Below are 27,673 nucleotides of genomic sequence, written 5' to 3'. Positions count from 1 at the left end.
GTTTTCCAATATGCATTATTTTGCATTTTTCAACACTGAATTTCATCTGCCATTTTGTTGCCCAGTCATGCACTTTTGTGAGATCTCTTTGTAACTCTTAGCAGTCTTCTTTGGACTGCTAAGTATCTTGAACATAAGTATCTTGAATAGTTTTGTATCATCTGCAAATTTTGCTACCTCCTCACTGTTTAACACTTTTTCCAGATCATTTATGAATCAGTACTGGCCCCAGTACAGACACCACTATTTACCTCTATCCATTCTAAAAACTGAGCATTTATTCCTACCCTTTGTTTCCTACCTTTTAACCAGCTACTGACCAATAAGAGAAAAAAAACTTTTTCAGACTCAGTGGGATACACAGATTTTAAGAAGTATCCCACACGGCAAGCTTCTTAAAATTTTATTATTCCTACACATACATTGTCTCTTTCATATACACCCAAAAATTAATTTTAATTTTCAAATGTAACTTAAAGACTGGTAAAGAATGTTGAAACTGATACAGCTATAGTCTTCATTTCATCAAAGATTAAGTAACAAATTTTCTTAAGGCCCCAGTCTGACACTGAACTCTGCATAGGCCCCAGTCTTACATTAAGGCCCCAGTCTTACCTGAACTCATAGGTACAGGAGATAATTGATAGGCTGGGATGGAGAAAAGGAGTTGGGGGGAAAGGAATAGTGGTGTGTGTACCTTCTTTCTAAAAAAATGTATTTATTTCCCATTTTCTATCCAAGTTGCCTAATGCCCTCCACAAAGTAAAACTGTTTGAGGGAAGCAGTTTATCACCACTATGTGAAATTACATGTGATATTTTATTTTTGCTTGCTTAAATGTGATTCCCCCATTCCCCTAATGTAAAATCCGGGAATAATATCAATCTGTGACCCTATCTAGACACATGTTGTACTCCTTTGACTATACCTATATATATTGAAATTCATACAACTCTGTTAAAGTAGATGCAGTAATATCTATCTACAAGTGTTTATTCCAGTATAGTTTTCTTCTTCACAAAAAGGGGAATAAGCTACACTGCTATATTTACAGCCCCACTAAGGACTGTACTGGTGCAACTATTTCAGTTTTTTAAAAAACCATCACACCCCTAATCAAAATAGTTACACTGGACAAAAGAACAAAACTAGCTCCCGCACTGGGTACCAAGCCAAAGCCACTTTCTAAGTACAGTCAAAATTAAACTAGTCCACCTTTGTGGTGATTTTGGCAGTGCTAATGCAGCAGATGATGCGAGTGAACATGAAAGGAGAGCAGACTTCTTACAGTCCCTTTTGCCTCATTGCCCCCCTCACCCTGGGCCAGCAGAGGGCGGGGCCTGTCCATAGGACACTCCCCTGACAATAGGGCAGGTCTACAGGCATGTCTACACCACCCACCGGTAGTCTGGATGTGATAAATCGACCCCCAAGCGCTTTCCCATCGACTTCTGTACTCCACTGCTGCGAGAGGCGCCAAGTGGAGTTGACAGGGGAGCAGCAGCAGTCGACTCACTACAGTGAAGACACCATGGTAAGTCGATCTAAGTAAGTCAACTTCAGCTACAGTTATTCAGGTAACTAAAACTGCTTAACTTAGATCAATTCCCTCTCCCCCCAGTGCAGACCAGGGCTACACTACAGCGGGGATGATGCTCTGAGATCAATCCACCAGAGGTCGATTTAGCGGGTCTAGTGAGCAAGTTTCTCCCGCTGACCCCTCCCCAGTGTAGACCCTGCGTAACTCGACCTCAGCTAGGTCAGCACTAGCTATGGTATTCACACAGCTGGAGTGGCGCAGCGTAGGTCGATGTACCCCGGCAGTGTAGCCATCCCAGAGGGCCCAGCGCTTCCACATTCGTCGCTGACCCGAGCAGTAAGCGTTTGACCAACGCGGCTGGCAGCTCCCCCGGCGCACGCGGGGCTCGGGCCGCCAGCGCAGCAGAGGCGCGGCAAGGCGCCTGGACGCAGGCAGTGGCCACCGATGAATGGCCGCTGGGGGCCCGGCTGGGCTCGAGGCGCTCCCAAGCTGGCCGTGCCCCAACTGGCGTCCCCCCGCCGGGCCCTAGGGCGGCATCGGTCGCGGGGCAGGGCTCACCAGTGCCCGCTCCCGCTGGCCAGGGGCGGCGGCGGGTGCCCTGAGCGGGGCGAGAGGCGCCAGCCCACGCGGCAGCTCGCTGACTCGAAAGGCGCGGCTCAGGCGGCCCGACGGACGCCCCCCTCCCCGCCGGATGACGTATTTGCGTCTCTGCACAGGACAAGAGCCGCTGTTCGTAAGGCAGCGCAACTGGATCACGCGACGCCTCCACTCTGAGCGTCGTACGCCCCAACGGGGGCGGGGGGGGAGAGAAAAGCTTGCGCGCGCGTGGTTTCTCGCGCTCTCTCTGCGCATGCGTCATCAGGGCACGGGCAGGGAGCGCCGGCTGCGCCTGAAGGGTGGAGGTTAATGGCTCTCATCATCATCGATTATGCGCCCTAGATCCAACCAAGCCCCTGCCTCACCCACTGCGACGGCGCATGCGCAGGTTGGGGGAAGGCGGGCGGAAGAAGGTGGGCCCGGTCACCCGAGCTGGTGACGTTTGTTTGTTGTTAGTGGCTCCGCGGGTGCGGAACCGTCCCCTTCCTCACGCGCAGGCGCAGTGTGCTCCCGTTCCTCACTGGCCCGAGCGGAGGCGGCCTCGGTTCGCGAGCGGAGCGCTGGCTGCTCCCCCTCCTCGGCGGCCCCATGGCGGTGAACTACAGCGCGAAGGAGGAGGCGGACGGGCATACATCGGGAGTGGGGGCCGCGGGCGGCGGGGCGGCCGGCGGGGCGGGGAAGAGCCGCAAGCCGGATAACACGGCATTCAAGCAGCAGCGCCTGCCGGCCTGGCAGCCCATCCTGACCGCGGGCACCGTGCTGCCCGCCTTCTTCATCATCGGCCTCATCTTCATCCCCATCGGCATCGGCATCTTCGTCACCTCCAACAACATCCGCGAGTACGAGGTGAGGGTCGGGACGGGGCGGGGCGCGGGCTGCCGGGCGCCCCCTCTTGCGGCGGTTACCGGCGCTGGGCTCTCCCGGCCGCGGGGGGCGACGGGGCTGGCGGCTCCCTGTTCTCAGCTGGAGCCTGAGCTCCCCCTGGGCGCCTCTCGGTGAAACCTTGGCAGAGGGTGAGCGGGGGCGATCGTGAGCGCAGGAAACGTTGGGAGAAGGGAGCTGGGCTTTCTAAACCCAGGCCGACCGCTTCTGGGAAGTACCCTGTAGGGACCCAGCTGTACAGTACCGGCCGGGGGGTGTAGCTAATACGTCTCTGCCTTCCATAATTTACCACATTATGGTTGAGATTGCAAATGCTACTCTGAAACACAGAGAAAAATCCCCAGCCTGGACAATAACGGGAAGACCCTGTCTTCCACATGGAGCATCCCTCCGTCAGACCAGGGTCAGGTGAGGTAGGTTTTGTAGGTAGTATGACAGTCTAGCAGCCTGCAGGATTAAAGGGGTTCTGCTGTTCCACTGGGCATTGCCAGATCCTTCCTGTCTCTTCATGCTGTTGTGGTTGATGTGGTTTTAGAGGTGAAAAAATGGCTTCTGTAGGAAATGACTGTGTTTGTCAATTTGGTCAAATGTTAATGTTCTTTTTTTGAATTACTTGTTTATCTCTTGCACTGACTAATGGAGGTTGAAAGAACATCGAGTGGTAGACTCAAAACACTAAAGATGACCTTGCCTACTATCCTGAGCATCCTCCCTTGATACTGATTTCTCTAGCCCAGTGGTCTCCAAACTTTTTACACCCAAGATCACTTCTTGAATTTAAGGGCAACCCAGGATCTACCTCACCCATTTCCCCAAGGCCCCTCTCACTCCATTCCCCCCCCCCCCTCGGTCATTCGCTCTCCCCCACCCTCACTCACTTTCATTGGGCTGCGACAGGGGGGTTGGGGTTTGGGAGGGGACACGCGGGCTCTGGCCTGGGGCCGAGGGGTTCACAGTGTGGGAGGTGCTCCGGGCTGAGCCTGGGACACGGGGTTGGGGTGCAGGAGGGAGTGAGGGGTGCAAGTTCTGGGAGGGAGGTTGGGGCAGAGTGTTGGGGTGCAGGAGAGGGCATGGGGTGCTGGCTCTGAGAGGGAGGGTCAGGGCTGGGGCAGGAGGTTGGCTGCAGGAGGGGCTGTCATAAATATAAAGGGAAGGGTAAACCCCTTTGAAATCCCTCCTGGCCAGGGGAAAGCTCCTCTCACCTGTAAAGGGTTAAGAAGCTAAAGGTAACCTCGCTGGCACCTGACCAAAATGACCAATGAGGAGACAAGATACTTTCAAAAGCTGGGAGGAGGGAGAGAAACAAAGGGTCTGTGTCTGTCTGTATCAGAGTAGCAGCCGTGTTAGTCTGTATTCGCAAAAAGAAAAGGAGGACTTGTGGCACCTTAGAGACTAACCAATTTATTAGAGCATAAGCTTTCGTGAGCTACAGCTCACTTCCTCAGATGCATATCGTGGAAACTGCAGCAGGCTTTATATATACACAGAGAATATGAAACAATACCTATTCCCACCCCACTGTCCTGCTGGTAATAGCTTATCTAAAGTGATTTCCAGCACAAATCCAGGTTTTCTCACCCTCCACCCCCCCACACAAATTCACTCTCCTGCTGGTGATAGCCCATCCAAAGTGACAACTCTTTACACAATGTGCATGACAATCAAGCTGGGCTATTTCCTGCATAAATCCAGGTTCTCACATCCCCCCACCCCCATACACACACAAACTCACTCTCCTGCTGGTAATAGCTCATCCAAACTGACCACTCTTCAAGTTAAAATCCATGTTAAACCAGAACATCTGGGGGGGGGGGTAGGAAAAAACAAGAGGAAACAGGCTACCTTGCATAATGACTTAGCCACTCCAAGTCTCTATTTAAGCCTAAATTAATAGTATCCAATTTGCAAATGAATTCCAATTCAGCAGTTTCTCGCTGGAGTCTGGATTTGAAGTTTTTTTGTTTTAAGATAGCGACCTTCATGTCTGTGATCGCGTGACCAGAGAGATTGAAGTGTTCTCCGACTGGTTTATGAATGTTACAATTCTTGACATCTGATTTGTGTCCATTTATTCTTTTACGTAGAGACTGTCCAGTTTGACCAATGTACATGGCAGAGGGGCATTGCTGGCACATGATGGCATATATCACATTGGTGGATGTGCAGGTGAACGAGCCTCTGATAGTGTGGCTGATGTTATTAGGCCCTGTGATGGTGTCCACATATCTATTCAGGGGACACCATCACAGGACCTAATAACATCAGCCACACTATCAGAGGCTCGTTCACCTGCACATCCACCAATGTGATATATGCCATCATGTGCCAGCAATGCCCCTCTGCCATGTACATTGGTCAAACTGGACAGTCTCTACGTAAAAGAATAAATGGACACAAATCAGATGTCAAGAATTGTAACATTCATAAACCAGTCGGAGAACACTTCAATCTCTCTGGTCACGCGATCACAGACATGAAGGTCGCTATCTTAAAACAAAAAAACTTCAAATCCAGACTCCAGCGAGAAACTGCTGAATTGGAATTCATTTGCAAATTGGATACTATTAATTTAGGCTTAAATAGAGACTTGGAGTGGCTAAGTCATTATGCAAGGTAGCCTGTTTCCTCTTGTTTTTTCCTACCCCCCCCCCCAGATGTTCTGGTTTAACATGGATTTTAACTTGAAGAGTGGTCAGTTTGGATGAGCTATTACCAGCAGGAGAGTGAGTTTGTGTGTGTATGGGGGTGGGGGGATGTGAGAACCTGGATTTATGCAGGAAATAGCCCAGCTTGATTGTCATGCACATTGTGTAAAGAGTTGTCACTTTGGATGGGCTATCACCAGCAGGAGAGTGAATTTGTGTGGGGGGGTGGAGGGTGAGAAAACCTGGATTTGTGCTGGAAATCACTTTAGATAAGCTATTACCAGCAGGACAGTGGGGTGGGAATAGGTATTGTTTCATATTCTCTGTGTATATATAAAGCCTGCTGCAGTTTCCACGATATGCATCTGAGGAAGTGAGCTGTAGCTCACGAAAGCTTATGCTCTAATAAATTGGTTAGTCTCTAAGGTGCCACAAGTCCTCCTTTTCTTTTTGTCTGTCTGTAGTCGTCTTGGCCAGGGACAGAACAGGAATGGAGTCTTAGAACTTTTAGTAAGTAATCTAGCTAGGTATGTGTTAGATTATGATTTCTTTAAATGGCTGAGAAAAGAATTGTGCTGAATAGAATAACTATTTCTGTCTGTGTATCTTTTTTGTAACTTAAGGTTTTGCCTAGAGGGGTTCTCTATGTTTTTGAATCTAATTACCCTGTAAGATATCTACCATCCTGATTTTACAGGGGGGATTTCTTTATTTCTATTTACTTCTATTTTTTATTAAAAGTCTTCTTGTAAAACACTGAATGCTTTTTCATTGTTCTCAGATCCAAGGGTTTGGGTCTGTGGTCACCTATGCAAATTGGTGAGGCTTTTTATCCAACATTTCCCAGGAAAGGGGGGGTGCAAGTGTTGGGAGGATTGTTCAGTGTTCTTAAGATCCAAGGGTCTGGGTCTGTAGTCACCTAGGCAAATTGGTGAGGCTTTTTACCAAACCTTGTCCAGGAAGTGGGGTGCAAGGTTTTGGGAAGTATTTTGGGGGGAAGGATGCGTCCAAACAGCTCTTCCCCAGTAACCAGTATTAGTTTGGTGGTGGTAGCGGCCAGTCCAAGGTGTAATATTTTGTACCTTGGGGAAGTTTTGACCTAAGCTGGTAAAGATAAGCTTAGGAGGTTTTTCATGCAGGTCCCCACATCTGTACCCTAGAGTTCAGAGTGGGGGAGGAACCGTGACAGGGGCATTGGGGTGCTCGCTCTGGGAGGGGACTCATGGCTGTTGCAGGAGGGTGTATGGGGTGTAGTAGGAGGTATGGGGTGCTGGCTTCAGGAGGGGACTCAGGGCTGGGGGTTGGGGTGAAGCCTCCTGCCGGGCGACACTTACCTTGGGTAGCTCCCAGTTGGTGGTGCAGCAAGTCTAAGGCAGGCTCCCTGTCTGCCCCAGCCCCACGTCACTCCCGGAAGGGGCCAACATGCCCCTGTGGCCACGGGGGGGGGGGGGGGGGAACGTGGCTTCACACACTGCCCCTCTTTGCAGGCACTGCCCCCACAGCTCTCATTGGCCAAACCCCTGTCTCCTCCTCCCCCATGGGGCCGCGTTGGCCGCTTCCAGGGGTGGTGTGGGGCTGGGGGAGGCAGGGAGCCTGCCTTAGCGGCAGCCCCACTACACCACCAGAGATCACGATCGACTGGGAGAGTTCATAGGATCGACAAGTCAATTGCAAACAACAAGTTGGTGACCACTGCTCTAGCCTGGTCAGCATACATTTCAACACTAGGACCTTGATTTTCCTAGGAAAAAAGGTGGCTTTTTTCCACGTTTACTAACACATGGTAAAATCCTAGTGTGGACAAGGCAAATATAGTTTAATGCTAATAGCCGGCTGAGGTAAACATCTGTAGCATGTTAAAAGTCGTGTTTATTTTTTTGGTGATAAAAAACACATTTTTTCCTAGTATGGATGCTCTCTAGAAGCCTGACATGTCAGAGATAAATTTAGCAGTAAATGCACCAAAGGTGTGTGCTCTTCAGTTTGCATTTTCCAGTGACAGTGTAGTATAAATACTCAGACAATACTTTGCGTCTGGTACTTAGCTACAGCTTTCATATAAACCCTTAAGCTTTGGCTTTACAACTCTTAAAAAGCTCCAAGCTGAAAAGTTGCACGTCATCATCAAAAACAAACTTGCCATCATTGTTAAATCTGATCAGCTCTTAGTTTCTCTGTTGTGTTGACTTAGACCCTGATTTTGCAAACACTTACATATATGCTGCTTTCAGTAGTACCATTTAAAACAGTGGATTTACTTGCAGTAATAAGGTGAAGCGGATATGAGGCTGCAGATTGAGCCCCTTAAAAATACACTTTGGTGTGCAGATCGAATCATACCGAATCATACCAGTTATATAAAAAACAGGATTGTTCACTTTTGTCTATCAATCAGTGGAGATAATTTCCTTGAGGAGTGAAGATGGAGTAGTTGTGGAATTGATTTCATTTGCTAGATTGAAAGAGTGTCTGAGATTTTTCATTTGTATATCTCTGTTCAAATGTTGTGTAACACTACCATAATACAATATGCAAAGGAATATAAATATCAGACTACTTAAAAATAAATCCTCAAAAGAAAGGAATGTGAAAGATAAGGTAGAAATGTACTTCATGTTCTCCCAGTATTGTGTGTGCTCTTAATTGCTTTCTAAAAATATACATGCCTTTCTGCCCAGATTTGAGGCCACACATCCCATCTCCAAATCAACCCTGAGCTTCTTAAAAGAACCCGGTTGGATTTGATAGAGTAACTTCTTGAAATAACACTTAGGATAGACATGTAAACTCTAAATTTGAGTGTTACTTTAATGATTGGAACAAGAGTAAAAAGGTATTGCTTCTAACACATTAACCACCATTGTAGCTGATCGTTTCTTTAAAGAAACAAATTTTCTTAGCTTTGTTCTAGAATAAATTATTAAAACAAAAAATATTTAAAATCAAAGGGCAAATTTTTCAGAGCAGAGTGCCTGAAGTTAAGGCTCTGAATCTATATTTAGATAACTAAATTTATGTAGTCTGATTTTCAGAAAAGCTGTGCCCTCTCAGCCTCAATGAGTATGTCTGTAGTGCATCTGGGAGTGAGTCTCCCAGCCCAGGTCCACAGATTTGTGTTAGTGGAGCTCATGCTAGTGTGAGAAAAAAAGTTGTATAAATGTTGCAGCTCAGGCTTTCTAACCTAAGAGGTAGGGTGGGCTTGGGAGCCACAGCGTCAAAGCAGTGTCTACACAGCTGTATTGAATTTAGCATGCTAACACAAGACTGTGAACCCAAACTGGGAAGCTTGCTGCCAGATGCAGTGAAGACATACCGTGTGAGGTTAGTTGTGCTTCAGTTACTTAATATCTTTGAAAAATATGCTGCTTTTATTTAGGTGCCTAAGACCTTGACCTAACAAACATTTGCACACGTGCTTCACATTTCTTGCATGAGTAGTCCCAGTGATTAAAGTTAAACATGTGGATAAGTGTTTTTGGGATTGGGGGCCTAAATATAGACTAAGAAGCTGTAATTGGAAGTTCCCAGTTGTGAAAATTTTGGCCTAGTTTCTTACATTTTATGTACTATTTGCCTTTTTCAGCTTGGTTGGGAAACATTCTGTTCATTTTCTTTTTGGGGTTCTTATATTGAGACTAAGACCATAGTGTCTGTATAAGTACATAAAATAGATCTGCTAGCTGTAGAGGAATGTTTATTTAAAAATAAATAAATAAATAAATCTGTTCCCACTGTTTTTGACAAGTTAAGGTTCATGGAATATACGTTGTGATAGTGATAAAAGATTATATCCCAATGGGGATCATTCATTTATTTCCCAGACTCTTTAATGATTGTCTTTTTAAAGATACATAACCAAATTTTCTTCTGCAGTCTAGCCCCCTTGTGTGGCAACAGACCTGTTGGATTCCCTTGGCATGAGTAAATCCCTAACTGGCAGAGAACCATTTTAGTTGTTTTCTATGCCATTCTTGCAGTCCCTGGAATGGAATAAAGGGTGTGGGCTGGAATGTGAATGTGCCAGGGCCATTTCTGGCTTACATATTGTCCTTTCAGAGCCATAGCTAGCTGGCATATTTTAGAGTAGCCTATATGCCTCTCTGAAATAATCCAGAGCTGACAAATAGAGCCCTGCGGGGATTCAAAATTTGTATCTGCATCCAATCAGTGATCTGCGGTGTAAAAGCGCTATATAAAAAACAGTAATAAAGGAAGGGGATCTACCCCACCGCGGCAGCCCCCGAGCTGGGGCTGGGAAGGAGTGGGGTCTCTCCCCTGCCGCAGCAGCCACAGAGCTGAAGCTGGGAAGTAGGGCTGTCTCTCCCTGGCAGCCACAGCCCTGGAGCTGGGGAAAGTTGCCCCTATCTCTGGCCACCGCCCTTGACATCCCAAATTCCCTCCCACCCCCTCTTCTCACCCCATTGCCCCCTGCCCCCTATTCTCCCCAAGGCCACCACGTCACCTTACATGTGCGTCTTCTCCAGGGTCCAGGCACCTAATTATTGGAGCCATGCCTGCATGGCTCCACTAATTTAGATGTGTGGCCCTTCATTCTCTTGTGTGCGGTCACCCAGGCACGCATCTTAGAGGGAACTATCTGCGGACCACCTGAATGGCGCTCGCGGACCACTGGTGGTCCACGGCCCACAGTTTGAGAACCTCTATTCTAATACATTTAATAGCAGTCTGAGTGAGTGAATAATTCCACCTCTTACTGTAAGCAAACGTGTTTATTCTGTCTCCTGTTTAAAAAATAATGGTTGTATTGGTTTTATTTATGAAGGGGGATGTATAAGAAGCAATTTAAGCATACTTCGTTAGTCCTGATCACTCACCTAAATGTCAAGTAACAATATATAGGTTTCACGCTGATTTTCATTCCAGTTGTCATTAATTGAAATATGGAAGCTTTCCAACTGCTTTAACGTAACATAAAATTACATATCCTTTACGTAAGGCGCTTTCCGAGCATTTTCTGAAATTCTGTTTAGGTCACATAAACATACTTCAGAGGATAGGTAGTGTGTTCATAGCAGTCCAGTTTAAAAAAAAAAATTGTTGGATGGAAAACAAGTATATGGCTAGCAAAAAGGTGTCTTCAGTGTCTTACCAGTTTCTCTTGCTTTCTTTTCCTCTACCCAGGGAACAGTGCAGCAAGTGTTGGATAAATTTAAATTATTTAGGAATCATTCAGGAGCTGAAACATCACATTGAAAATCAATTCTAAAAGATACTGGCAAACTGAGCCAGGTCTAAAGCAGTTTTTTTAAACTATCAATAATGTATACAGAATGGTTGTCCAATTATTTACTTAATCAGGATGAACAAAATTGACCTATAACAGAGCAGTTAAGTGTGCTATCAATTATAGGTGACCCACAAATGAAAAAAAATATGGGGTTTGTTCTTTCTCTTTCTGCATTACTGCTACTGTCAATTACTGTTTAATATTTGTATTACCATAGAGACAAGAGGCCCCAATCAAGAGTGTGGTCCCATTGCTGGTATACAAACATGTAGAGAGAGAGAGAGAGATTTTCTACTTCATAGAGTTTGCAGTCAGTTTTTTAAAGACCTGACATTTTAAAATACAAACTGCCTTTTTAGCCTTAAAATAACAAGCTTTGTTTTTTAATGTAGGACTCTTTGGCTGACTAGAGAATAGAGTGGGTTCTGGCTATTAAGGTCTGTGTGAAAGATACTTCATCCTAGGTTTGGATTGCCATAGAAAAACTATCAATTGTTGACAACAGGTGTCAGTACAATACTCGTTCAACTGCTGTTTAACTGCCTGGATAGATCAGGACAGACTGGGCAGCACTGTTACAGATCTATATCCAAACACTTTGCTGACAGAGGCTGCTGAAATGGTGCTATTTCCAAGTGAACACAGGGCCTAAAACTTATTTATTTTTTAGATAACCCTATTTAATTCAAGCTTCTTGGCGACACTCAAACCTGGTATACACTAGAAAAAGTATTGTTGATAATGGGGGTCGGCAATAGGTTCAACTGCAACAATAGACCAGACAAAACAGTGTGCAATAGCCTTTCAGAAAACCATCCAAACAGTTCAAATTATCATTGATCCTTCAGGACACAGTGCAAAATTCATGCATTTACATACTTTGCAATAAAGGTTTGTTGAAAACACCAAACAGGATGATGAGTTGACCCATGTATATATTCTCTGAGGTTTTTAACTCTTCATATTAATGTTGTTTGAATAACATAATTTTAAAAGTTAGGTAATCCACAATCAATCAAATAAATACTGATGGTATTTTCCACTATCCAGTGGTAATCTGTTCTTCGTAGCTTTCTTTAAAGACATGCCAACATCATTGTCTTAATATCTTACATTAAGAGCTAGCCTTTCAAAAGCACCCAGCAGATCCCAGGTTTGGGTTCCGAGTGCTTTTGAAAATCTTGCCTCATTTATTTAGGTGCCTAAATGGGGAGTAACAGTGTATTAAGTAAACCTCCAGGTGTTGATTTGTTTTTAGCACAAACATTCTCTCCCCTCCCCCCCTTCTGTGATGTGAAAAATCCACCTGTGAAACCTTAATTCTATATGAAGTCTTCTGTGTAGGAATATTCTTTGGATTTGAGATGGAGCTGATTGAGAAACAGCAGAGATTACGTCAGTCTGTTTGGTTTAGTAATCGTGGTATATGTCTTTCTCTCTTTGTAACTCAGTATCCTCTTTCTCTTGCAGATTGATTACACAGGAACTGACTCTTCTAGTCCCTGCAATAAATGTTTGAACGTGTCCTGGAATAGCACACCACCTTGTACTTGCACCATTGACTTTATACTGGATCATCCCTTTGAGGTCTGTTACTTTGTGTGTGAGTTGCCATCAGAATTACTCATAATTTTACGTTCATGCCTTTTGCATTTTATCATTGCTTTTGTAAGGTATTGTACTAGCTATCTTCACATTTGCTTACTTAAGTCAAAAAACTAAATTTGTATGTTAGAGGAACATCATATTTGCCTTATTCTTAAAAATTAAATCCTGTTATGCTTTTCTCTTCATCCATCAGCTAATCCTGTGTGTTGTATGTCTTCTCCACAAACTACATCTGGTACAACAGGTTTGAATCAGGTCTTAATTTATTTATCATCACCCAGAAATGTGTAACATTAACTGGATCCGTGAGTCACGAATCCATAGATTTACCATGTGAGTCTTTAACAGTCTGTACTGAGCTTTTTATTAAATTCTGTTTCTGTTGCACCACTGATGGTACAATATGAAGGAGCATTCGCATAGACTGCCTGCTGATGTTTTAACTATCATTAACCAGGGTTAGATGACCCTGTTGTATAGATGCAAGTGGCCAACGTACATTAGCACTCCCAGTCATTGATGGAACCGCCCAGGTGGTAGTGCAACTAAAGGAGATTTTGACAATAAATTCATTGTAAACAAGGCTTGCAAACTAGCTTTATGAATGTCCCTGAGGGCATTCAGTTTTACAAGTTTGGGGGTCTTATGTTTTAAAAGAAAATTTGAGTTTCTGTGTGAATTTCAGAAACACTCTGTATAATGTAAAGATTTGGAAAATTGGGACTACTTGAATTGCGCAATACCGTGTGACCATATGCTGCCTGATCACTCCTGTGTTGTAAGTGAGAGAGACCCAGATCAGAATATCCAATAGTCCTGTGGTTGGAGCACTCTTCTGACAAGTGGGAGACCACTGTTCAAATCCATTCTCCCCTTCAGATGGGGTGGGGAGGAACTGAGCCTGGGTCTCTCATATTCCAGGTGAGTCCTCGGAGTGGGCTAAAAGTTATAAGGAAGGTGGCTGCTGCTCCTCCGTTGTTTCATGCATAGGCGCTAAGCCGTCTGACTCCAGGAGAGGAGTATCCCAGTTGTGGATCACAAGCAAGCTTAGATGCCTCTCTGCAGCCCAGATTTTGCCAGTGAAAATCCATGAAAGGGATTGGGCTTATGATACACCACTCTCATTGGCATTTCCCATTGGCTAGGTTAGGCAAGGAGCCACCTAACGTGATGGCTTGTGTGGATCACAGCTTTAGTAACCTATCTCTCCGCATTCATTGTACAGAAAAGCTAGGCTAAGAACCTAACTCAGGCTTCGTGGATTCCATTATTCTTTCAGAGATTTTTCTAGGTGCCTAAAAATTAGGCACACCAATACTCAGCATTGCTGTGCCTAAGTCCCTTTGTGGATATGGGCCTTAGTATTGGATACAGTGAGTGTGGGAAGCCCCTTGAACTTAGATATTGACACTAAAGAAACTTTCATTGTTGCCTCTGAATTGTTAAACAGCGAATGTAAGGTATTTCAGAATTTCTTGATGATGACTTGTGATATGTGAGGCTAGAAGGACACAACTTGTCTTTCAGATGCCAGGCTGAGTTTACAATACTGGAAGTATAAAACATTTTGTTTTGATTTGTCTCCTGAGCAAATATATTATGAATATTACTGATCTAGAATAAATATAGAATATCAGTATGTAAATATTTGTCAATTTCCTGGCTGTATCAACACATTAATGTATCTGATGGATCCTTATCTTAGTATTGGTGTTATTGAGTATCCTCTTTCAATCTGCCACCTTGTATTTTGCAGACCAATGTGTTTATGTATTATGGACTGTCCAACTTCTATCAAAACCATCGTCGTTATGTGAAGTCTCGGGATGACAGCCAACTAAATGGCGATAATAGTTCTTTATTTGTAAGTAAACTTTATTTATGCTCAAGTCTAATCATTAGTAATAATTAGGTAACATAAATCAACATGCTGCAGAAGCATTTTCAACATTGAGGTGAAATAGACACTTCTCTTTATGTAGTAGGAGACATTGTCAAAGAATCAGTGTTATACTGGTGACTTCATATATGTTCCATTAAATGGACATTGTGTACTTCTATCTGATGGATTGTGGTACAGTAGATTGATCATTGCTCACTGCAAATAAATGTGTTCTGATTAGCTTAGATCTGTGGTGCTTTTCAGGCAGTGAAACCAGTTTAGCTCCATCTGTTCTGTCTGAAGTTTTATCTTTCACTAATGAACAATGCCCAGCTAGATAGCAGATTTCAATGCTTAGAATTGGATACTCAGATTCAGCATTCCAGTTGATTAGCTACTAGTTATCAAATATCAGTACTAAAATGCATGTATTCAAAACAACTATGTGAAGTTTCTCATGGCCTCTTTAGGCATGATTTATCTTCTACAGGCGGTGTGGGAACACAAAGGATAGGAATAAATGGTCAGTTTTCACTGTGGAGAGAGGTAAATAGCGGGGTCACCCAAGGATCTGTACAGGGACCTACGCTGTTCAACATATTCTTGAATGATCTGGGAAATGGGATTAACAGTGAGGTGGCAAAATTTACGAACTATAAAAAATTACTCAAGATAGTTAAGTCCAAAGCAAACTGCAAAGAGTTAGAAATCTGAGTGACAGAGCAACAAAATGGCAGATTGGTGCAAAGTAATGCACATTGGAAAACATATCTAACAACTATGCATACAAAATGATGGGGTCTAAATTAGCTGTTCCCACTCAAGAAAGAGATCTTGGAGTAATTGTGGATAGTTCTCTGAAAACATCTGCTTAATGCGCAGCAGCAGCCAAAAAACCTAACAATTTTATGAACCATTAGGAAAGGGATAGATAATTAAACAGAAAATATCATAATGCAACTATATAAATCCATGGTACACACACATCTTGAATACTGCATGCAGTTCTGGTCACCCCATCTCAAAAAAAAATATAATTGGAAAAAGTATAGGAAATGGCAAAAAAGAATGAGTATGAGGAGAGATTAAGAAGAGTGGGACTGTTCATCTTAGAAAAGAGATGACTGAGGGGGATATGATAGAGATCTATAAAATCATGAATGGTGTGGAGAAAGTGATGAGTGTTATTTACCTTTCACATAATACAAGAACTAGGGGTCACCCAGTGAAATTGATAAGCGGCAGGTTTAAAACAAACATAAGGAAGTACTTCTTCACATAAGGCACAGTCAACCTGTGAAACTCATTGCCAGGGGTTGTTGTGAAGGCCAAAAGTATAACTGGGTTCAAAAAAGAATTAGGTTAATTAATGGAAGATAGGTCCATCAGTGGCAAATAGCCAAGATGATCAGGGATGCAACCTCAATCTCTGGGTGTTCCCGCTTCTGGCAGTCAGCGATTTAGGGACTGGACGACAGGGGATGGATCACTTGATAATTGGTCTGTTCTGTTCGTTCCCTTTGAGGCATCTGGCACCAACCACTGTTGGAAGACAAAGTAGTGGGTTAGATCGACCATTGGTCTGACCCATTTGGGCCATTCTTATGTTCTTAATTAGGCCATGTCTAAACTATGGGTGCTACAGTAGCATAGCAGTGGTGCCATAGCTATGCTCTTTAGTGTAAGACATAGACTACAGTGACAGAATGGGTTTTTCCATCACTGTAGGAACTCCATGTACCCAAGGGGCTATACCTAGGTCAGTGGAAGCATTCTTCCATCAGGCTAGCTGCATCTACAGTTGGGATTAAGTCAGCATATCTGTGGTGCTCAGGGTATGCAATTTACATATCTGTAGCTATGTCGACCTAACTTTTAAGTGAAGACTGGGCCTTCGGCTCTTGATAAGGGAGTTGTTGGCTATTTGCGGCTCCAGCAGATACTTCTCGCTCTGTTCCCTGTGACCTTTATAAAAGGGTGGGAGAGTTCCAGTAAGTAACTTGGATGCTTTGTCTCAAAACATTTTACATTTTAATTTAATAATATTTATTGGTCTTTTATAGGTAGATAAATATTTTACTGTTAAGTGCCTAAGTCTTTTTTTCAGATAGTCAACTTTCTCAATGGTTTAATGGTGGAAATATTATTTAAATATATTTTGGGTATGCTGAAGCATTAGATCAAAAGCATACAAAAACTCCACTATATAGAGCATTGATTAAAAAGAAACCTTTATAGTCTACAATGTATGCACTATGTGGATTCTGAACTTTGTCTGATTCAGTTTTTGTTTAGTGAGTAAAAACTATTACAATTAATATTAAAAATGATATTTTAAATAGTTTAGACTTTTGGCAATTCAAGTTATGATGTTCAAGGCATACAGAAAATGTAGTTTATAATGGGATTAGTTAGCTGCAGATCTCAACTATCTCTTCTTTTCTTTTAAATATTAGAATCCCAGTAAGGAGTGTGAGCCTTACCGCACGAGTGAGGGTAAACCCATTGCTCCTTGTGGAGCTATTGCCAACAGTATGTTTAATGGTATGGTATTTTCTTTTAAACCACCTTATAAAAATATCAAGACGCTTTTGCAATCTGGTCCACACGTCAAATTGTGCTATAAATTATTTGAAATTGATTAAAAATGTTCGAGGATTTTGTCTTTAAATTAGACAAGCTTTAGCTGTGCAGAGCAAATAGATTTTGTTATACTTGAGTGCTGGAGGGGAAACATGCTAGGGGAACTGCTCCTGCTTATTTTCCTTCTGAAACTGTGTTATCAGATTCATTCAATTATGGCAGCAAGGGTTGGGGATAACTTCCACATGGCGCTGGCTGTTACGTTTATCTAGTATGTGTGTGTAGTACTGTATATAAAATAAAATATATGGAGCTCCGAGTGAAGGGTCAGAATCTGTGGGGAAACATGGGCAAACACAGCAGGGACAAAGGAGAGCAGAGGAAATGTAGAGGGGAAATCTAATAAATGGATATCTATATACGAATGCAAGAAATATGGGAATCACGTAAACTTGGTGGGATAATTCACATGACTGGAATATTGGATAGAGGGTGTAGCTTGTTCAGGAACAACAGGCAGGTGAAAGAAGGGAGGAAGCATTGCTTTGTATATTCAAAAATGTATACGCTTGCACTGAGGTTGACAGGGAAGTAGGCGACAGACTTGTTGCAAGTCTCTGGGTAAGGATAGAAGGGGTGATGTCATGGTAGGTGTCCACGGTAGACTACTAGGAAGAACAGGTGGATGAGGCTTTTTTTTAAACAACAAATAATGATAAATAAAATCCATCCAAAAACACAGAACTTGGTGATGGGGGCTTTCAACTACCTGGACATCTGTTGGGAATATAATACAGCATGGCACAGCTTATGCAACAAGTTCTTGGAATGCACTGGTGACAACCTTTTATTATAGCAGGTGGAGAAAGCCACTGGGGGAGAGGCTATTCTAGATTTGATTCTGATAAACAGAGGAACTATTTGATGATCTGAAAGTGGAAGGCAGCTTGGGTGAAAATGATCATGAAATGATAGAGTTCATGATTCTGAGGAATGGTAGGAGAGAAAACAGCAGAATAAAGATTATGGGCTTTGAGAAGGCAAACTTTAGCAAACTCAGAGAATTGGTAGGTAAGATCCCATGGGAAGAAGTCAAAGGGAGAAAAAAAGAGTTCACAAGAGTTGTCAGATTTTTAGAGAGACATTATTAAGGGCACAAGAGCAAACTATCCCAGTGTGTGGGAAATGTAGGAAAGATAGGAAGTTTGGTAGGGATCATGCTGGCTTAACCAGGAGATCTTCAGTAACCTGAAACTCAATAAAGAGTCATACAAGAAGTGGAAACTTGGTCAAATTACAAAGGATGAATATAAAAAAAACCAGAAGCATTTGGGGACAAAATTAGAAAGACTGATGCACAAACCAAGATTAACCTTGCTAGGAATATAAAGGGTAACAAATACATGGGAAGCAAGAGGAATACCAAGGGCCCAGTAGGCCCATTACTTAATGAGGAGGGAAAGACAGAAACAAGAAATTGCACCAATGGCATAAGTGTTAAATGCCTTTTGTGCTTGTTTTCACCAAAAACAAGCACAGTGATTGGATGACTAACATAGTGAACACCAGTGTAAATGGTAGGATCTAAGACTAAAATAGGAAAAGAACAAGTTAAGAATTACGTAGACAAGCTAGATGTCATCAAGTTGGGAAGGCCTGATTAAATCCATCCTAGAATAGGTAAGGAACTGGCTGAAGAGATCTCTAGAATCATAGAATATCAGGGTTGGAAGGGACCTCAGGAGATCATCTAGTCCAACCTCCTGCTCAAAGTAGGACCAATCCCCAATTTTTGCCCAAGATCCCAAATGGCCCCCTCAAGGATTGAACGCACAACCCTGGGTTTAGCAGGCCAATGCTCAAACCACTGAGCTATTGCTCCTCCCCCCCCATCTCTGAGCCATTGGCGATTATCTTAGTAGTCATCAATGGTTCACAGTCAAGCGGGAAGGGCAAATCAGAGTGGGGCCCTGCATGGATCTGTCCTGGATCTGGTTCTATTGAATATCTACATAAATTATTTAAATTATTACATAGAAAGTACACTTACGAAGTGTGTGGATGATACCAAGCTGAGAATAGTTGCAAGCCCTTTTGGGGACAGAATTAGAATTCAGGATGATCTTGACAAAATGGAGAAATGTTGTTAAATTCAAGAAGGACAAATGCAAAGTACTACACTTAGAAAGGAATAATCAATTGCACAAATACAAAGTGGGAAATGACTGCCTAGGAAAGAATATTGCAGAAAAGGATCTGGGGGTTGAGTGTATCACAAATTAAGAGTCAACAATTTAAATCTGTTGCAAAAAAAGTGAATATCATGCTGAGATGTATTAGCAGGAGTGTTACAAGCAAGACACAAGAAGTAATTTTTGCACTCTGTTCAGCATTGATAAGGCTTCAGTTAGAATATTCTGTCCAGTTCTGGACATCATGCTTCAGGAAAGATTGGACAAACTGGAGCAAGTCCAGAGGAAAGCAACCAAAAATATTAAAGATCTAGAAAACATAACCTATGAGGAAAAATTGAAAAAATTGGGTTTCTTTCATCTGGAGAAGACAAGATTTGGAGGGGGGGGGGTGTGGATGGAAGATAACTGTCTTTAAGTATGTAAAAGGTGCTTTAAGAAAAGGTGAGAAATTGTTCTCCTTAATCACTGAGGACAGGACAAGAAGTAATGGGCTTAAATTGCAGCAAGGGAGATTTAGGTTAGACATTAGGAAAAACTTCGTAACTATAAGGGTAGGTAAGCACTGGAGCAAATTACCTAGGGAGGCTGTGGAATCTCTGTCATTGGAGCTTTTTAAGAACACGTTAGACAAACACCTGCCAAGGATGGTCTAGATCCGTGGTTCTCAACACCAGTCTGCCGATTGTTCAGGGAAAGCCTCTGGCAGGCTGAGCCGGTTTGTTTACCTGCCACGTCCGCGGGTTCGGCCGATCACGGCTCCCATTGGCCGCGGTTTGCCACTCCAGGCCAATGGGGGCTGCGGGAAGCGGCGTGGGCCGAGGGATGTGCTGGCCGCGCTTCCCGCAGCCCCCACTGACCTGGAGCAGCCCGGCCTGCCGGGGGCTTTCCCTGAATAAGCGGTGGACTGGCTTTGAGAACCACTGGTCTAGATAATACTTAGTCCTTCCTCAGTGCTGTGGACTTGACTAGAAGATCTATCAAGATCCCTTTTAGTCCTACATTGCTATGATTCTGTAACACATTGTGTCCTATGAAACAATTCATTTACTCTGATAGTCATGGCTATAAATGCTGCCTTCTCCAGTTTGTGTGGAAGTATCAAATAATCATAAAAAGATGAAACTAGAGTCAGTTGAAGGTTTTTCTACCCCCTTTCTCTAACTTGAATTTCTCATATTAGATACGCTGGAATTGTTTCATGTTATTAATGAAACAAGGATCCCTATTACTTTGAATAAAAAAGGTATTGCTTGGTGGACAGATAAAAACGTTAAATTCAGGAATCCTTCTGGAAATGCAAATAATTTGACAGCACTTTTCCAAGGTAAGATCTTAAAATTTTATATTGAAAACATGTCAAACACATTTTAATAAAAAGCTATTGTTACTGATTTTTTTCTTTCTGTACAAGCATTGTAGTGGGCATCCTAATATAACTGTGCTGTGGTTCTGCTAAAAATACCAAGCTCAACACTTTTTTTGCCATGCAGAGAGATAGTTTCGGTCATTTTCAGACAATCATATGTGTGTTTATTTTACTGTAGTATTTTTATTAATGATTTAAAATCAGTACAGTCGTCGAAAGAAACTGATATTTTAAAATGCTGGAATTAGAACATGTTATAATTCCCTGGCTATCTTTCTGAAATTCTAGAAAATCTCTTAAGTAAAGTTAGTGGATTGTCAAGCAAAACATGTCATAAACATAAAAAGAAAAATCAAGGCACGCTATTCTAACTTTATGAACTCTCATGGGGAATTAAGTCAAATCCTTTATTTTATAATATGGATTGTGTAAAAAACTCACATTCATTGCATTTGACAACTAACTAACTTGTAAATATTTATGGAAGAGTATTGCTCTATGTGAGACTGAGTGGGGCAATGCTCTTTATTTAAACAAAAATTATCATGAAAGTCATGGCTTTCAGGCGTACGCTCATTCTTATAAGAGTTAAACATTGTTGGAAACAAAATATTCAGCTAGCAATTAATGCTGGAGTGCAGCTAATGTTGCACTTAATTACCAGCTTACTTTTAATTTCTGCTTGTTTCACCCTTTCTGTTAATCCTTTGATATCTGGTTCTAACTTTTTGTGTCATGGTTAAAGGTATGCTGACTTAAAATCATAGCCATAAGAAAATGTTATTGTTTATGCTGCTAATAATGCTTTGGATTACTATATATTTTAATAATATAACTTTGTACCACTCAGACTACTTTTCTTTTTTGCGTTTCACTTAGTTTTGAACCATTCTGACTTTCAAATTGTAATATGCTAGCAGAGTGTTGTAATTGTTGGGTTGCTAACTCTGACAAATCCTACAACTCTTTAGATACCAAAAGTACTTCACTAATCTTACATTTAAAAATATTTCTATTGATAGGTTCTGTAAAAATCATCATTTTTTTCCAAAATCTAATTTTTTTGACTGAAATTGATCTGAGTATGATCCTCTGGCAACTGTATTAATTCCTTGCATTGATTTATAATTGGCCAAAAACTAAATTACTTTTGATTGCCAATATCTGGAAAAGCACATACACCTCAGAGTCTTAGAAAAAAGTTCAAGTGCACACCAGTATCTAAACCTGGAAGATGTACCTCTTATCTAAATATTTCTAGTTAATTGAATTCTTTAATTTTAGGCACAACAAAGCCTGTGAACTGGCCCAAACCAGTGTATATGCTGGATTCAGAATCAGACAACAATGGGTTCATTAATGAAGACTTTATTGTGTGGATGCGTACTGCAGCATTGCCTACATTTCGTAAACTATATCGCTTGATTGAGAGAAAGAATAACTTGCAGCCTACCTTACAAGCTGGAAAGTACTCTTTGGAGATCACATACAGTATCCTTTATCGAAACTTTTAAAACTGCTAATATCATCTGGAATATTTGAATGTATGTATTTGTAGCTTTCAGAATTTGTCAGATGTCAGTATTTCAGTTTTGAGAACATGTAATATGAAACTTTTGTTTTGAGATGAATTCAGAGAAGCTAATGCAGAGGATGTTTGTGAATAATATCCTTTTTGTACTTTATTTTAATGGTTGCATAGCAGAACCACATAGCATGTCTACTTGTAAATTAATGAAATTATCAGCCCAGTTTACTACTTGTGCAAAGAACACTGCTCTGTTAATTGGTTGGAAGAGGGCAACATAGCATCTATAGTGGAAGTAACCAGTTTGATACTGTAAAGAGTGCCCAAATGAATCACTAAAGAAAAGCCTGGCATTTATCAGACACATGTTTCTGGCCTAAACATTTCACATTTTTGATTTGTCCTCAAATGAGAACTGGTCCTTAGATTGTTTTGTAGGCTTTTGAATTGTTTTTTTGCTGTGGAAACTTGAACCTCTGAGAATGTTGAGGTGTACAGAGACTTCTTGATGGGTTTTGTCAAACAGCCTGAGTTTTTAAAGTTTATAAACAGTGAATAACTTTGGGTCAGGAAGAATGTAGGATATGCTTATGGAGTCTGCAAGATGTTTAAACCAATTAATTTTTGGTTCCAGAAAATTAGAAGCTTCAGGCACACTCTAGTGTAATCTGTTTAGTTTGAGTTTTCGGTTCCTGGTCAAGAAATTCAGAAGCATGCTGCTGCACAGATTTCAGGATATACAGATGCACAAGTAAATCCATCTTGCGGCAGCCTTAGTCCTGGCATTTCTAAATTTTGAGTGCTTGACTTTGTAACTTCAGTCATTTTCTTTTACTAGTTTTTGTACGGAATTATTTATTTAGTGGCAGTAATGTGCTAAGTCCTTTAGACAGGTATAAAGACAATCATTCAGTTTAATATTTCACTGAGGAACGATAGTGCCTTTTGAGGAGCCGGTGGAGGCATGGCAATGCAAGGGATGGATTCTAGCTTCAGGGCTTGCATGGTAAACCCAGAGATAAAGCTGGAGGACACTTAAGGCTTGTCTTCGCTGCAGAGTTAACTTGGGCTCTTACTTGGATATTGTCCCTAAGCTAGTTCCTGACTATATACACAGATCCTAGCTCTGTTATGATGCTTTCAGCCCTAGCTATCTGGCCTGTCTGGGGCTATATGCTAAAGCATAGTGCTGCTTATGCATGGTCTGGTAACCAGTTCATTTTGTAGTGTGGGCACAGGCAAATCAACTCAGGAATGACTAGTCTGCCATTGCCTTCCCACAATCCTCCACCAGGCTGTATATTTTTTTTCTCTGTCTCTTCTGCATTTCCTGGTCCTAACGGGCCAAGACAAGCTCCTCATGCAGCTCCAAGAATGTAGCCTTCCTCATGTGGAAATTCTGGCCTCTCTGCTCATCATCCCAGCTCTCCATGACAATATAGTCCCATCACTCTGCTTGTGGTTCTGCTCCAGAAGCATTAGTCAGGTTGGAGGGATTCCATAGTGTTTAAAACCTGCATCAGCTATCTCCAATACTCCATGTCTGCATTCAGTCTTTGTGATCTCCTTAGCAAGGCACACTGCTGCATTCTCAGGGTGAAAAGCTGCTGTCAAAATGCCCCCTACCAGTGTCATGCCTGCATCTGCTTCCTGTTTCCAGAATGAGAGTTGCATTAATGCCAGCCGCAGATGTGTTGGATTCAGGCCATGCTACAAGTTAGAATGGAGACTACAGACAGAAATCTAGCATGTGACAGACTGGAAATGGTTTACTTCTGGTGGGCTAAGACCACTTCAGCACAGGTGCCCATAAAGGACCGACAAGTTTTTCCACAAAACACTGTGGAAATAGTTCATAGAGCCGTACAGCATTAAACCATAGGGTATTACCCCAGAAGTTTTAATGCTTCACATGTGAGAGTACAGCTCCCATGTGGACACAGTCCAGTGGATGCACTCGAGTATAGCTGTGCGCTGTCACCTTTTGTGGCTAGGTCTATGCCGCTAATCATGTCCAGATTCAGTCATCTCAGTTACTTCTGCAGTGAAGACATACTAAAAAAGGGGAAGTAAAGCAGGCGGTTTGGGTGTAGTGAAGGGAGAAAGAAAGACTGAAAAGAATAGGAAATAGATGGGAGCCTTGAATGTGAAGGACCATCTCCCTCCACTTGTGGAAACTGTAGTCATTGGAGCTATGACAGTTTACACCAGCTGAGGATCTGCTCCATGACATGCTTAAAATTGATCTTGAAGGTGAATGAAAGTCAGTGAAGGGGTTTAATGAGATGGAAGTGGTCAGAGCAGCAGGTAAAGTAGATGACAGACTGAAGGTAGGTGAGAATCCAAAATACCAGACAGGAGGAAGAAAAGGGAGTTGCAGAGGCTGATATTAAAAATTTAGCAGGGTCTGTACAAGAATTCTTAATCACTTGTGCGACAAGCAGCTGTGTACTGGTCAGTGAGAGCCTTATTGTAATTATCCTTATTGTTGTCTTTCATTTTGCTGCACAGTAGTGGAAAGTACATGAAAACTGAGAATGAAAATTAGGTTACTAAGGAAATCAGATATTGGGGGAATGGTGTGTTACATTCTGTTACCAACTGAAATGATCTCAAGTTGTAATATGCCAGCCATACTTCTAATTAAATGACTGTAATTAGGGTGAATTTTCCTATATATTCTTCAGATTACCCTGTGTACAGTTTCGATGGACGGAAACGGATGATCCTGAGCACCATATCATGGATGGGAGGCAAAAATCCATTTCTGGGAATTGCTTACATCACTGTGGGGTCCATATGCTTCTTTCTAGGAGTTGTGCTGCTAGTCATTCATCACAAATATGGAAATCGAAACAATAGTGCGGACATTCCCAATTAATTTTGCATTCTGAAAACAAATGTACTGCATGTGCATCAAGGCCAGTCCAGAGTGGACCCAGTTTTTGATAGCTTAATCTGCTCATATTGCTTCTGAAGCTGGGTGCAAAACTATCTCTAAAGCCTTTATTCCCCTTGCTGTGGATTGACTTTTGAAAATGACGGGTATTTAATTAACTCTACTAATTTTATCTATGCTAATTGCATAAATGGTTTTCTGACGTTTGCCTCTTCCTAGGCAGGCTATATGATGCATATAGCCCCTATTCCCTTAATGCATCTGCTGCTTGTTTCTGTGCTATGTAATATATTCATATGATACTGTATGTATAGGTTGTGTGGAGAAAGGAGACTGTTTTAGGATATAGTATAAGTTGTTAACCATTCACAATGTCAGTGCTATTGAAAGGAAAAATAAGTCTTTAGTGTTTGTTCATGTCACTGTATTGTGTGCATAGGCTTTATGTTCCTTGCTGAGATGTTTAATATATTAAAGTTATAAAATATTTCCTGTGTCAAGTGTAAGTGTGTTACACATTAAATCTTCATAAAGTGCTGTTATAAATTCACATAACTCTGTATTTTAGATATCAGATATGCCTGGCATGGGAACTAACATCCACTGAAAATGTCAGGAGATCTGTCAACTGACTGTATGGTGAATTTCCAAGTCTAGTTTCAACTTGAAAACAGTTGTTGAGATAAAAAAGCAACTTTGTTCTGAATATTTCTTTTGCTTGAAGTCATATTTAGAACAGTTTTACCCATTGTACTTGTGATCTTGCTCTTCATGAGCAGCTTGAAGGTATTAATCAAGAAAAAATGAAGGAGTTCTTTCCAATCATAAATCTGGGTGGAATAACTATCTTGCTGGTGGAGGAACTTCCTTGTTCTGCTCTCGTTAGAAACAGGGTTTAGATGTTCAGAGCAGGCTTTGTTATAGTAAATCTAATGTAATATTTGGTTCCCTCATTATTTGGAAAAAATAAAACTGAAATTTAATTTTGACGGTAAGTGTTCAAATCCTAAACTGAAAGAATTCATAGTTCTTGAAATGACTCCCTTTTCTTTTTACATAGATTGAGCTTGCCATGAAAGTCATTTAAATATCTGTTACAGGTAGTGTACGCTATTCCCTCGAATCTCAATATTAAAACCAGTTTCACTTTTTTTGGTTCATTCAAAGCTAACTGTAAATTGTAAGCTACTGCATTCTAGTAATTTTAGATAATGCACATTATACATTGTAATTTAAATGGCAGAGGTTACTTTACATGTAACTGGCTTGATAAAGTATCTGAATATTCAATATTGAATAAATGCTGCAAATTATTTATGTTGAAACTTTTGTCCTTAAACTTTTTTTTGCCTGGATTAATATGTATTGTATTCTGCTGAATAAGATGTACAGTTTCAATGCAGTTTAGCCACGTTTTAGTATTTCTGAAGTCATATACACTTGTGGCAAAAAAACTTTGTTCATGTTTTAGTAGCTTAACTTTTAGTCAGTTTCTGAAATATACTGTATTAGTATATCAGTTTTGAGGAGATCTGACCATTTTTTACTGAATTGCTTGTTTCCTTGTGTAGTATTTCAAGTTAGCAGTGAAAATATTCCTTTGTATACCATGTGAAATGAGATTAAACTAATAATTTAGATAGTTTGTTCACTGATAACATACCAACTAACATTTATTTTATGTACTTGACTGCACCGTAGAATGTGGCAGTGCAACACATGATGATTTTATGTCCAAAAGAACAGTTTACTATTTTTTGAAAGAGTTGGTTTCATAAATGTTATTGTCGTTACAGAATTGGGGCATATAACTTTGATTAATATCTCCACACAGCATAATAGAAAAGCTGCACAAAAGATGTTAAGTTAAAAAAAATCACTTTAAACTATAGAGTAGTTGCTAGATCTTATTCACTGAACTAGTAAGGGCACTTATCTCAATTGCTGGTTATTTAAATATTTTGATTTTTATAAATGTTTTTTTTGGCTGGTATTTGTCAACTCAATAAAGGTAAACTGAATATATTTTGCTGTGTTCATAATCAATATGTTAAATATAAGGAGTGCTTCCTCTTGAGTTACATGCAACAACTGAAATACCATTTCAGGTGAAGAACTGATTCTAGCAATATGTAAATATCACTTTTTGACTGGTTTGAGAATATTTTCTTAGGGCAATATGTTTCCTCTGGTGTGCAGAATACGTAACTTCATTCCCTAATCTTGCTGTTACTCATGACTGTCTCTTTTCCCCCTGCATTCCCCTGCTCAATGTAGCCTGTTTGTCCCTCTTTGGAGGTCTTCTTAACTAAGTGGATCAGGTGAGGTACTTTTTGCTCTTCTTGTCAGAGTTAAGAAAGAGATTTCCCTTTGTTTGAAGTAAATTCACTGCTGTACGTTCTCAGTCTGAGGACCCAAATTAAAAAGTAAAACTTACATACCATAGTAAAGGAAAGACAACTTGAATAACATGAAAGCATATAATGCAAAGCTACAACAAACCTTGGTGAGTAGGTAAAAGGCCTTGGTTCAGACTCTATTAGTAATCTCATAGAGGGTTCAGATATGTTCTTTCTATAAGTAAAAGCTCCTAGTTTCACTTCAGCAAGTAGCTTCTGTGGTTCTTACCTTGTTTCTCTTGCAGGTTGTCAGCATGCAGCCTGTTTATAGGTTTAATTCCAGTGTCCCTGATTGACCCTT

At 41.6% G+C, this 27,673-nt stretch overlaps 1 protein-coding gene across 2 annotated transcripts; it reads left to right on the top strand.

Annotated features, from left to right (window-relative positions):
- Window positions 1-1,795: 1,795 nt before the first annotated feature.
- On the top strand, window positions 1,796-26,943 carry TMEM30A (transmembrane protein 30A). Of its 2 annotated transcripts, none has more exons than XM_084625063.1 (7): window positions 1,796-1,876; window positions 12,383-12,499; window positions 14,277-14,384; window positions 16,859-16,946; window positions 20,361-20,504; window positions 21,831-22,037; window positions 24,762-26,943. In XM_084625063.1, the coding sequence occupies exons 1-7, from the start codon at window positions 1,811-1,813 to the stop codon at window positions 24,953-24,955; spliced, it is 924 nt and encodes a 307-aa protein (XP_084481189.1). In that variant the 5' UTR covers window positions 1,796-1,810; the 3' UTR covers window positions 24,956-26,943. The 2 variants fall into 2 exon arrangements, with proteins under 2 accessions (XP_084481189.1, XP_084481188.1); XM_084625062.1 differs by lacking the exon at window positions 1,796-1,876 and adding an exon at window positions 2,411-2,983 and having other exon boundaries at window positions 24,762-26,941.
- The last annotated feature ends 730 nt before the right edge of the window (window positions 26,944-27,673 follow it).

Source organism: Lepidochelys olivacea, assembly GCF_965140295.1.
Source record: "Lepidochelys olivacea isolate rLepOli2 genome assembly, chromosome: 3".
NCBI classification, from domain to species: Eukaryota; Metazoa; Chordata; order Testudines; family Cheloniidae; genus Lepidochelys; species Lepidochelys olivacea.
This window is presented reverse-complemented; position numbering and strand designations above follow the sequence as displayed.